We start from the raw sequence: 13,914 nt of genomic DNA, 5'->3' as shown, positions 1-13,914 counted from the left end.
GGTACTTCTTTCCCGTTCCCCCAATTTTGTTTCCGTACCATTTTTTTTTCGTTCCCAATTTTTTTTTCATCCCCAATTTCTTGTTCGTACCCAATTTGTTTTCGGTCCCATTTTTTTGTTCCCAAATATTTGTTCGTACCCAAATTTGTTTTCATACCCATTTTTTTTCGCAAAATATTTGTACCAAATTTTTTTCGTACCAATATACACAATTGTGGTGATTGTGGTGATGTAGATAAACTTAACTTGATGCTTTTATATCCATCCTCTCAAAAGCATCGTCACACCAGTACTGTCAGTACTTTGATTGTATGATACACCTGCTGCATTTACATTAAAACAATCAGATTCGCTTTAACTTCACACAAATATTATAAATTTCAAGCGTAAACAGTATTCATATAATGATTATTAGACAGTCTGCAATACTATTACCTTGGTGCAGACATTTTCCTTTATTGTCAGGTCTTCCGTGAAATACATTTGAAAGAATTCACAGTTGTATAAGACATTTACTATGCCATTGAAGTCGGTATCTTCTGCTTGGTTAACGTCTTTGTACCCGTCTTTCGAGAGACAGCATTTTGCAATCTGCCAGGTTTGGACGCACCATTGACATGCATCAGTGTTTATCCAGGTGGGGCCCTGAAAGCTTTTTGGCTTTAAACGATTACGAAATCGGTGTTGGTGTACAATTTCCTTACAAATTTCATTGCATAAATTGTTACTTGGGCAATTTCGCGGCTTGTGAATATCATGAAATGAGCATTGTCTGTATTTGCAGCATTTATTTTCGGCATCACAAGGCAGCACGTTAGGAGTGTGACACTGACTGCAGACAACGTTCTCCGGAATACCACTTTAAAAGTTGATCTTTTTTCGGATGGAACGATACAATTCGTGAGTAGCCTCTTTTACAATGTCGAGCAGACAGTCACGTGTGATGTTCATACCCATGGCCGCCTTAAACCAGTTGAGGGTTTCCGGCTTGCGAAAGATATCCCGGTAATCCGACATTTTCCTCGCATTAGTTGTCTTTGCAACGTTCTGTAAACATAAATGAACTAGCCTTTTGTACTGAACACATATACAAGTCAAGTCAGGTGTTATTTAAGTGCAAACAATTCACAGTAGAAAATAGAAATTAAAAATCACACACAAGTGAATCACAAATTTACTTTTACCGTTGACAATGTACGTTTATCTCATTTACATTCCATGATTATACTTCTAACAACTTACGTTAATTACACATATAGAGCACTACACATTACTAACTCGATATGTATTGATCATATGAATATAAACAATGATAATGAAGATTACCGATTAACTGTCGTTGTATATTTTGCACCACGCAAGGACATATCGAAGGTAGATAATTTAAGATTGACAATCTCCTTGCAGCGGTTAACTTCCCTATTGTAATGAAGATTCTTTAATCTATCTATTGAGTAGATTTGTGTTCGAAGTTTCAGACAACATTGCGAGAATTTACAATAAAATGAAAACAGTTATATTAACTTAACTAGGATAAGGAAATAAGGAATGTCTAAACATGTGAATCTTTATTCAATGTTTAAATTTTAGACTGATATACTATCAATAATAATTTAAAAAAGAAAAAAACGTTTATATATTATTATATATCTTATTTATATATTATAAACCCAATGGCTTGACAACATATATTTTAAGCATTGACATATTCGCATACTACTTTCCATATAGAGGTATTGATACTAATAAAATCAAGCTACTGCTAACAGAGAGTGCTTAATATCGTGTGAATGTTCATGCCAGCTTTTTACTGATAGAAGATACAGTGGCATGCTACATACTGAATATACAACATCCGGCTTCTTTCAAAATTCATTGATTGTAAAAGTTCTAACACGTATGTATATCTCACTATGGCTTTCTACTTGTTGTTTTTTCTTTTAATGTAGATATATCAGTGCACATTGTGTGATATAAGTTGCTTGTTAACAGTTCATAGATGTTCACTAACATTTTTATTGAGATTTGATATATCTGGTAATGTTGCGAAGAAGTCAACATTCAGCAAATACTATCGACCTTAAAATAGCAATTAATGCTGAGTCGTTCATTCGAAACATATACTGTTACAAGTTAATATTAGGTATTTACGCGACAACGTCTGGTGAAATTGCCTACTGATATCATGTTCCAGGCACATTGACAAACGAGCTGAATTCTTTAAAGCCAACATTTTTTTACACAGGACGGTTAATCTGGGGGGTAGATCGTGCAAGCGTATTTGGTGAAGCTAAAGCGAGAAGATACTTAATTGTATCAAATTATTGTGTTTGTTTTAGATGATTCTGTATTTAATAAATCCAGAAAAGATGTCGAAAATCAACCGAAATCAGCCATGTCTGATACCAGCCATTATATCTCGCTACCAGTAACGCTGGAACAACCCTTCTCCCCTTGATTGATGGACCTCGGTCATTCACCTGAGTTTTATGTATTTGAGGAGTTAAAGACGTTGAAAAAAATTCAAAATCGTCTTAAGATAAAGTTCGGGTTAAACTTCGTAGTGAAAAATCGATTGTGAACCACTTACAGCCAAAATGTTCAAATAAGAAATATGCCGGTATTTGGCGTGCTGCCAACAATTGTGTAAAACAACTTGATTTATTTTTTGAATGTTTTATTTTTAGTCATTCGTTAATTGTACAAATAACAGAAGCCAAATTTAGCATAAGTATTGAAACATTAGACACTCAGACACTCAGTTCAAATTCAAAGTTGACATTCAAAACATAAATCGAAGAAAAACACCTTTTTATAAATGAAAAGCGCATGCGCCAGCGGTTATAATGGACCTATTGTTTTAGAAATTGTTCCCACTGTTCATGTACAGCACAAATGGAAGTCGCAATGCAATGTATGACTTTATATGAAAATTAGACACAAAATATGCGACAACATCGACCATCCTGCATACTGTTATTATTATGTGTTAATTGCATTAACTGATTATTTCATTAATGAAGTATCACCCAAGTACTATTTTCATGGGCATAATGCACAATTCGGTTCAATTAAACATGTTTTTCGGCGACTATCGTTAATCATTTTTGAAACCTTGAAATTGCCAATATAATTCAAATCTCTGGTACAAACAAACTCTAGTACTTTGAATCATATAAATAAATCAAAGATACTAGTGTTAGATGACATTACAAGTTTCCGATACGTTTGTAGAATACCCTACACAAGTAATAACATAATCAGCTTTCTGCCTAATACATAAAATATCCTTCCCTAACATTGCAGACGGTAAATTATTGTTAGATCAAGTGATGCAAGAATGGCGCAAAATGATTACAGACGACACCTTGTTAAGCAGGCTACAATGAAACACTCCGCGAGATCGTTTAGATACATTAATGCAAGAATAACACTGATGTAATACCCCAGCTACCGAAAATAGTATGCGTTGTTTTAAAAAAACCGCATTTATCTACATAGATGTACCACACAGTTTTACAATTGTATTTGCATTATAACTTTGAAGGCGTTGTTTTCAGTAGGAATATGATAATCGCAAGTTTCTTTCTTGTGCAAAGAGACGAATTATCAATTCGTTCTGGAAAAAGCGGTTATCATTACTTGTTTGGCGGGTGTCCTACCATGTATTGTATATGCTATATTCTTGTCACGAAAATCGTGAGTTCGTATAGTAAGTTCGCAGTCACACCTGTTGTTGTTTTTTGTACTCTTAAATCGATTATAGATACAAGAACCGACTTTGCTATTGAATATAAGCTCGCAAGAAATATATCAACTTTTATGTATTATCTACCTTTTATTCTAAACAATCACATAAATTGTACGTGCAATAGGTCGTATATTAAACTTTAAATAACATTAACTTACATATAATTTCCTTAAATACAGAGTATAAATATATTCATTATAAATTAAACATGTATTGATAAGCGCTTTGATATAATGTGCAATTTTACATCAGAAAAGCAATCACAATGTATTTAAACGTACTGTTTAATGTACTCCATAGTTAGAATGATCATGTTGTTAAATACTGTTAACAACAAACAGCAAAGATTAACAAGTAAATCACGAGTGTTTTAATATACACGAAAACAAACCTGCGCACACAATTATCCTTTATGAATATAGTGCAATCTTTACCTGTCCCTCTGCCGTTACTGAATATAACCCAACCTAATCGATATCGGTTTAAATAAGTCACGCAATATGAGCATTCATTGTATTTGCTATACAGGTCTCAAATCTGCCAAAATGTTATGAAGGATTTTGTAAATTACCGATGTACCGTGACAATCGTATTGTTCTAAAACAATTGACTACACTGAGGGATTCATTTTATGAGCGATAAATATTTGAATTTTAAAGAAGTGTTTATGTCGTTGAAAGCCATGCGCGCCAATTTCATGTTCAGTTATGTTACTTATTGGCACTTATTATGTTGGTTTTGTACCTACTTTGTTAAAATCATGCCACAGGGTTAAAAATCCATCATATGATTTACTTGCTTGCCTTGAACGTAGTTCACACACTTATACTTTAAATACTACTCTAGTTCAAACTTTTATTATTCAAAAGTCGATTACATTTTCTGTATTCAAGCGAATGAAGAATCATGGTATAAAGAACTCACAAAAATGTGAAATTTAATATTAAGTTGCTTTATCTACCGCAAAACAAAATAAATACATATATAATCATAATGTTTATAAAACATAATATTTATAAATCATCAAGATTTTATATCAAATGCTCATAACATACTGTAAAAGTCATTTAACATTTAATTTTAATGAATAGCTCACCTTTCAGCATAGTACTCATGGAAAGTTTTTGCAATTAATTTGTTGTCCGTCGTCCAAAAGTCCGTACGTACGTCCTTGCGTACGACCAAAGTGTTGTTTTTCTAAAGGCGGCTCCTCCTAAACGCTGGGTAGGCTTTTCTTTAAATACGATTATAGTCCAAAATCAGCACGTGGCTGCGTGTGTACAGACATAATTAATCAGCAATCAGCGTAAAGAAGAATCTTTAAGCTCAGAATTTGCTTAAATGGAAAATTAACTGTTGCATTGACTGTTTTTAAGTAACCGGCACATTATGGTAGTTTTGCACAACTAATTAGGATTAATATCTAACGGGTCCAATATTATAACCCATCAAGAAGATACTATTCAAACAATCATGGTAACATCCTTGCTTTTATTAAAATGCGTGATGAAGTGATGAAATACTTGAGATGCATTTATGTTACATATTTCACCTAGCATAAACGCACCATGTTCAATACAAAACATATAAATCGTATATAAGTTAACATAAATAAATATAATTACACATGTCTGATATCGAATTATTTGTTTTCATTTTCTCACGTTGATATGCGTTGCTATTATTGAGCGAGATGGCAATAATCTGTTTTGTGCTTTTTTGAAATAATTTAAAATAACTTCCTAATGCATCAGCTAGAATTAAAAGAAAGCTGGTAATTGGATCACGGGTAATACAGATTGTGGCCAAATATGTGTAGCGTAATTAATAAATACACATAGTGAATGTTAAGATTGCGTTTTATGATGTCTTTTTTTTAAGTTCGTACACATTAAAACTGGATATTTCTTTGCTCATTATTACCATACAAAGCTTGCTGCTCATATAAGTCACCACATATACTATTATCTGCTTTTTGCTCTACATATACACACTTTCCTGGAAGATCAGAGATCTGTTGAAAATGAACACAAACACGATCTAAATGGACAAAGTTTCATTTATTCTAAATTATCTCAGCAGTCGATTGTAGCAATATACACATAGCTTATAATACGGGCATTTAAAATATACTGAAGAACTTTACTTTTCTTAAATCACGGCTAGGTTACTTTGGTTAACCCTTTATCTAACAATCTAATAGAACTGTAAAAACATCACCATTTACAAACACTCTCAAAAGTTGACATTAAAACATAATTTTTTCGGTAAAACGGCATTATGACTTAGCACTAAGAGGTTGCGAAATTTAAATTGTTAACTTGATGTTTTAGTTTTAAGATGTATCCGTTTTTCTCTTAATACACACATCTTATGTTACAATGCAATAATGACATATAAGTTATCTTCATCTTTAATTTCAGCTACATTAATGGGACAAATGTGCATGGGTAATGACACACTTTTCGTGTGAAAGATATTACTTTTCAATGTATAGACGATTCTATTTTTATTGACCGCACGAATTATCTCCCCTGATAAATACTCTTCAAATCTACAGCCGCCATTAAGGAAGTGAAACAAAGGAAAATCGTAAACGATAACGGGAATCTCGAAAAAATGCCGTATAAACGTGGTGGTGGAAGGCAATGTGTTGTTGTTAACTGTACTAACAATCAAAAGAATTTGTATGACTGGGAAAATGGACCGTGTGAAGTGCACAAAGGTTTAATTGCCAAGGATTGTCCGTGTCTAGTTCCATTCAAATTCCATTGCATTCCGGCCGAAGGGGAAAATCGTCTTCAGTGGTTGAAATCAATCAACAGGAAATATTTCAATCCGCATGCCAAATCAGTGGTAGGTGACAGGAATATTTATAATAATAAATAATGGCTTTAATCACCTGTCATTTATTCAATATTGAATATTATTCTAGAAGCTGTTAATTAATCTCATAATGACTCTTTATTAACTTATAACAATAAGTCCGACATGTTGATGCTCTACAAATATTAAGCTACTTTTGTGCTGGCAATACTAAGAGCAAAATCTAGTCCTATAAAAAAAGTAACTCTTAATTATTTGCACATGTTATAGACTGAATCTCTTATATAAATTATAATCTTTTTCACATTCAGGTGATATACATGTGCCTGCATGAACATATACATATATAAGTTGTAGCCCAAAGTAATAATAGCTAAAATATATTTATATTATATTATATATTTACAAAATATTAAGATGAACAATAAAAAAAAGAAATTAATATTCTTTCATATTGTTTCAGGTCTGTTCCAAGCATTTTATCGATGGCCGCCCCACTAAGCAGAACCCGGTTCCTGTTCTTGAGCTGGGATATCAGCCAATTACCCCCAAGACCCCTGGTCGAAGACCCTTGATACGACAACCATTAGAAGAGAGGGAAAATGTCTACCCCAAGGAACAACAGCCGGAACTGGACATTTAGTCAGAAACGCCTCTTAAGCCAGCCGTGACCGATGAAGATACTTTACCCTGTAAAATGGTGGTCACTAAAATATTAGATTTTGAACAATGCATTGACAATGAACAGTGTGTATCTGTGTGCTGTCAGAAATACCCGAAAATGTGTGAAAATGTCAGCAAACCTAAGTTGATTGACTGCAGCACACAGACAATTGATATTGTGTCACTTGACCACAGCTATTGGTACAGCGGAAAAACTCGGAACGCCTCCAGGGTCTTCCCCAGGCCATTTAAGCGCCCTTGCCGGGGCGCTTGAATTTCGAAATCGGAGTCCCCGGGGCGCTTGAAATTTTCCGATCAGTGTATTCTTCAGTAAAAGAAAGTGGAGATTGTCCAAAAAAATCAAGGTTTCCCTATCAGTGTATCAATATTCCCTGTTTTAAAAGAGCACTCGGTACCTACTTTCACAAGTAATCGCCATAAACACCACATGGGGTAATGGATAATCCACTGATAAGAGAATAGCATGACGCGCGTATCGATTATTCTAGCCACATTACACGGTCATTTAAATGCTGACAAAGATGTACTAGTATCTGGTAACTTTCCAGTCGTCAAACTGTGAAGTTCATCGTCCAATCGGTTACGCGAATGCTTATGAGGGCGGGGTTAACTATCGACCATTATTTTTGATTGACGTCGGGCATGAAGTAAGAGTTTATCGCAGCTTAATTAACAAGAAGTTGTACCATTTGAGTAATATAAAACCGGTAATTAGTACAGTACAGAACATTAAAGACGGTTTCGGGCATCATAATCACAACTTTTTACTGTAAACAAGTGTTACCTATGACTCATAATTAATACGAGAAATTAATTGTAAGTGGTAAACAATTAATAATTATAGCGAGTAAGTTGTGCAAATGACTCCCGGTTACAATTATGTGATAACAATTTATTTAATTCCAGTACATGTATATTTCAACATGTCCATTTATAGAACTGATTCACCTCGTTTTTCTGACATTTATTCGACACGTAATGCGCTTTAACAAATTTTCGTTGAATTAATTACGCACACTTGTAAATGTTTCGTCCGATAATCGATAGTTAGAAGACTGATGATGGCAACCGGCCGTGATCCTCGTGGACAACGTGAATTTCATGCATAATTCCGTCAAAACATTTATTCGACTCGTAAAGTGTGTAAACAAATTATCGTTGAATTCATAACGCAACGGTTAATATTTGTTGAAATCTCAAATGGGAATAATTAAATTTGTAATCCGAAACCCATTACCGTAAGTCGATGTTGACGCGTTTTTAATCCGAAACACACTTCCGAATGTAAATGTTACCGCAACGTTAAATATTTTGCTTCAAATTAGCAGTGCACATTTATTTTGTGTCGAATCTTTTTCTCAATTAAAAAGAGCGCGAAAATTATGCAGCATGTACAACGTCGCGTCTATTGCATACAAATGGCGTGTATTGAGCGTTTTAACAAGCACACAACAGGTCAGGGGATTGACGCATATTCAGAGGCAATATTTCATCAAATCTATAAATAGTCACTTAAAAAATGGCAAGGTTTGTGTTAAAGAAATAACTGAAAGCTTTTATCGTAAATATTTACCAGAAAGAGATTGATAAAAACGGAATAAACGGGATTATCGGGTAATAAATAGAAACTTGAAAAATAGTAAGTATACAGTAATAGAGTCGGGTTGAAACGGATGTATTGGGGAATCGTTCGAGTCGGGATTTTACTATCTGTGCGGAAAAGTTTTAAAACAATGAAACAATATAAAAAAAAGTATATTTTTAAATGACTGGGGGATTTTTTTTGAAGAGTCATAGCGCACCAAACGACGTCTTTTGACGCTGTTTTTTTTTAGTTATAACGCACCACAGAACGTGAATTGACACGTTAAATTAAAAAAAAATCTACGTAGGGAGGGGACACCCCTCCCGAACCCACCCCCGGGGCACCTGAACAAATTCCTGGGGAAGGCACTGGCCTCAACACAACATAACTCTCAAGAATTTGGTGCGGAATACATTGAAACGGATTCTGATTCCCAGTTTTACACTGGATTGAGTTTGGCAACTTTCCTGACACTGTTGGCAAAATTAAGTAAGTTTGGCCAGGAGCTGCCCTATAAAATGAGTGTGGCCAACCAGATATTGTCAGTCTTGCTGCGACTGAGATTGGCACTGAAATTTGAAGACATTGGTAGACGCTTCAGAGTGTCACATCAGTTGATCAGCAAAGTGTACCATTCATGGGTTGAAATTATGTCGGAACACCTATCAAAGTGCATTGTTTGGCTACCTCGTGAAACAATACAAAGAACGTTACCAAAGTCATTTATTGCATCTTTTCCCAAGACAACATGCATTATTGATTGCTCTGAAATTTATATACAGCGGCCATTTTCATTGAAAGTAAGAGCACAGACATGGAGTACGTACAAAAGCCACAACACGGCCAAGTTTTTAATTGCAATAGCGCCAAATGGTTTCATTATGTATGTTTCCCCATTGTTTGGGGGCAGAGCAAGTGACAATTATATAACAAAGAAGTGTGGATTTCTGGACTATTTACTTCCCGGTGACGAGGTTATGGCAGACCGTGGATTCACAATTGGTGAGGACATTTGTAGTCGGCGTGTAAAATTGAACATTCCTGCATTTATGAAGGGTTTAACACAACTGTCAGAGGAAGAAACAGTCGACTCCAGACGGATAGCTGCCCAAAGAATCCATGTGGAAAGAGCCATTATGAGAATGAAATCCTACAGACTTTGGCAACAAAATTAAACATCAAATCCCTTAGAAATGCTAAAAAAACTGTACGTGTTGTTGCGGCTCTTTGCAACATGAAAGGTCCTTTGATTAAAGATGTGTTCATTGACTGAACAGTTGCCACATAAGTCATTAGATGCCATAAACTGTAATTCACATATTTGATGTTGAATGCAGCACATTTACTTGAATTTAACCCATTTATGCCCAGTTGACTCTCCCATCCGTCTAAATTAGATCAATTTATTTCCACAATTAGGGATGTCTAGTATATTTATTTTTATATTTAGAATATTTCTTATAGAAATTCCTTGAAAGCAAACAGCGTAGACCCAGATGAGACGCCACATCACGTGGCGTCTTATCTGGGTCTACGCTGTTTGCCAAGGCCTTTTGTCTAGACGTTAGGCATAAATGGCTTGCCGCTTAATCTTAATGTTATTGTTCTTGTATGCACTGAAGTGATGCACTTTTTATATTATATATGGTTGTTTCTTTTGTTGAATCTGTGTGGTCCACATAAAATATGAACAATGAACTTGAATTTATTGTTTGCTTTCAATTTTTTCTTTGTGAGCCTTGTGAATTAAGTCCTTAAGTCCTGGGGGCCGTTTCATCAAACATCGTATTATTATGGTCTTACCCATGGCTTGTATCTTGCGGAGCTATTTATGAACAGCTTGTACATTTTCAGTTTTTAAATTTCAGTCGTATATTAAGATTGTCGTGCAACCTTTGATGAAATGGCCCCCCTAATGATTCGGTCAATCTCTGAGACATAAAAGATAAAAAATATTACACACAAAACAATTTTAAAAAGACTTACAAAATTTAATGCAAATTAATACAATAACAATAAAACAAATGAAGTTCAGAATCAAAATCATAAGCAAATAAACAAAACTGCTCATTTACACTTTGCAATTCAGTATAATCTACATAATGAAAATTTATTCATTTTTCACTGCTTTAATACTGTAAAACATTTATTCCAAAAACCAGCAATTTTCACAATACTTGTACTGCTATTGGTGTTATTTAACAAAAGTCTTATCTGTTTTTTTGTCCACACACATACCTATACTCTGATGACAGTTTCAAACGTTTAGATGAGAATTCATCTGCCAATCGAACGAGCAGATGACGGAAGTAAAATTCCCTAATCCGAGGAAGAACTTGATCCATGTAGGCTTGGTCGTACGCTACATCAATCACACATTGTTTGTCAGCAGTCCATACAACAAACTTGCACAGATCAGCTTTTGTACAGTACATGGCACACTGCACTTGACAAAAATAACCATTTTTGCCTTTAGGGTTCAGCACAGGCTTTCCATCCACAAGCATCACATCATACTTTCCTGATGAAATCAAGTCATTTACGGGCCGAACAGGACACTTGATTGCAACAATGGTGTGAGGCTCTAAAATCCCACCAGGGCTTGCAGCTAGGTATGGTTCTTCCTCGCAAACAACAATCCCTGAAGGAGACACAGTCTTTCCACTCAATCGCTCATACCATGCTCGTGCAACAGGTTCATACCTTTGCCCATGACGAGTAGCGGCGCACCCCTTAAACCTAGAGTAGATGTGGTTGTTGATGAATTTATCAGGGTTTGCTCTATTTGTTTTGGGCAGATCACTCACTCGACTACTGGTGATCCTTAACTTGCGACTGTCTGTCCAGGTACTGTTGTTCTGCTGTTTTGTCGCCTTCTCTAACTTGGATGAGTCAGTCAGCTGAACATATGCTTCATAAAAAGTCTGGCACTTAGGACATGACAGAGGTAGTGACACTGGGCACACACAGTTGATGGTGTGTTCGCCATGCGGGGTATCCTCTTCAGCTTCATTAGAAATTTCTGGGGCATGAAGAACACTGTAGAATAATGTTCCACTGCACTCCCAGAGACCTTGAACGCTAGAGCTAGCAACAAATTCCTTCATGTTAGTGTGATCAATAAATTGTTTCGTTCGAGGAAGGTCACTGGTCTTTGGTCCAATACAATCCGTAGACATCAGCAACTCGAACTAGCTCGGTCTGTCAAATGTCATGTCTGCCAACCTGTCATGACAAAGGACTTGAGCTGCTCCTTTCCCCCATGTACGCTGCTTGTCAGTGCAGGTTTCGCCACCTACACCATTAGACCACGCTAGGGTAATAGCATAAATAATGGCAGATATGTGTCTACATGACCGAGCATTCCCGGCTGGACAGCTGCAGTGACCGGTCTCCACAGACAGATATTTGGAAACGGCTATCCATGCGTTATAGTCCTTCCGGCCCACACCTGGCTGACTAGGAGATACGGTAGCTTTAATGTATGTAATGTCGTTGCATTCTATGGACCAGATATCGCCCATCCATCCATTCTGCACATAGTTGTATCCATAAAGCGATCTGAAAGACTTCGTTTCCTTTCCATCATAGGCCTTGGCATGGATCAAGTAGTCCACAAGGTCCTCATATGTCAATTTTGGCCATACTCGACTGTTGTTCTTCTCCCATTCCATATCATCAGGTGGAAGACCTGCAAATGAAAATGTAATAATTTGGTTTGTGTGTTTTGAGATTTGGACCAAAACAAAAGCAGCTTTACAATATATATTAATGTGTGTTTATCTTTTTTTGTATTTATTTGGAAATCAAGTTAATGAATATTATCTGATAGGTCTTGTTGATATACAATGCCAGAAAAAGCCCATCCAATCATATCAATCCCCGGATTAATAATAATTCTTATAACTTAAGTTTGGTGAGTGTTAAGTACTTTTGTTATTAAAAGTAAACACCATCCAACAAAGCATATTTTATTTATTATGTTGATAGTGTATATTTTATTTTTAGGCAGTTGGAATGCAGTTTATGTGGTATAATAAATATATAGCAATAGTCAACAAATACTGTGTGCTTAAATTCATATGTTCAACACAAATCGATTCAATAATAGGTCTATGTTTACCTCCACCATTTGCATTTCACCTTTCCGGATGTTTACAATTTATTGTGAGGCTTACAATCCAGTGATACAAATACGGTCGATGACACATTGACAGTTTTAACAGGTAAATTCACAAACTGTGTTCTAAACTGTATAGATAGTTCTACTTACGAAACAAACTTGAATTCGATGACATTGTGCTTGATTTTAATGTTATCTCAAATTCTGGTTTGTTGAATGAATTCCGTGCTTATCGATAGTCGCAGACTTGCAGACGTTTTCACTTCCTTAATGGCGGACGGTCACGTGACAACAAAATGGCGGCGATCAATTTATTGATTTTGGAATCGTATATTGCGTGCAGCGCTCATTTAATCTTCAATGTATTTCATGCAGCACTCACTAAATCTTCAATGTATTGCGGGAAGCGCTCACTTCATCTTCAATGTATTGCATGCAGTGCTCACTTAATAGTCAATGTATTGCGTGCAGCGCGCACATACTCTTCAATGAATTGCGTGCAGAACTTACTTTATCTTCAATGCATTGTGTACAGCACCAACTTAATCTTCAATTTATTTCATGCAGCACTCATTTAATCTTAATATATTGCTAGCAGCACTCACTTCATCTTAAATGCATTGCGTTCAGCACTCACTTAATCGCCAATGTATTGCGTGCAGCGCTCACTTAATCTTCAATATATTGCGTACAGCGCTCACTTAATCTTCAATGTATTGCGTGCAACACTCACTCAATCTTAAATGTATTGCGTGCAGCACTAACTTAATCTTCAAAGTATTGCGTACAGCGCTAACTTAATCTTCAATGTATTGCGTACAGCACTCACTTAATCTTCAATGTATTGCTTGCAGCACTCACTTTATATTTCATGTAGTGCGTGCAGCACTCACTTAATCTTAAATGTATTGCGTGTAGCACTCACTTAATATAAAATGTATTGCT

General features: G+C 35.6%; 2 protein-coding genes across 2 annotated transcripts; one reads left to right on the top strand and one right to left on the bottom strand.

Moving 5' to 3' along the window:
* Nucleotides 1-6,262: 6,262 nt before the first annotated feature.
* On the top strand, nt 6,263-7,275 carry LOC127854051 (uncharacterized). The gene is made up of 2 exons (XM_052388993.1): nt 6,263-6,607; nt 7,041-7,275. Exons 1-2 carry the CDS (start codon nt 6,371-6,373, stop codon nt 7,218-7,220), a joined length of 417 nt encoding a protein of 138 aa, XP_052244953.1. The 5' UTR covers nt 6,263-6,370; the 3' UTR covers nt 7,221-7,275.
* A 3,288-nt stretch (nt 7,276-10,563) lies between these two features.
* LOC127854048 (uncharacterized) lies at nt 10,564-13,240 on the bottom strand. The gene is made up of 2 exons (XM_052388990.1): nt 13,120-13,240; nt 10,564-12,537 (listed from the first exon to the last, which is right to left on the bottom strand). Exon 2 carries the CDS (start codon nt 12,023-12,025, stop codon nt 11,057-11,059), a length of 969 nt encoding a protein of 322 aa, XP_052244950.1. The 5' UTR covers nt 12,026-12,537; nt 13,120-13,240; the 3' UTR covers nt 10,564-11,056.
* Nucleotides 13,241-13,914: the final 674 nt, after the last annotated feature.

Source organism: Dreissena polymorpha, chromosome 12, assembly GCF_020536995.1.
Source record: "Dreissena polymorpha isolate Duluth1 chromosome 12, UMN_Dpol_1.0, whole genome shotgun sequence".
Taxonomy (NCBI): domain Eukaryota; kingdom Metazoa; phylum Mollusca; class Bivalvia; order Myida; family Dreissenidae; genus Dreissena; species Dreissena polymorpha.
This window is presented reverse-complemented; position numbering and strand designations above follow the sequence as displayed.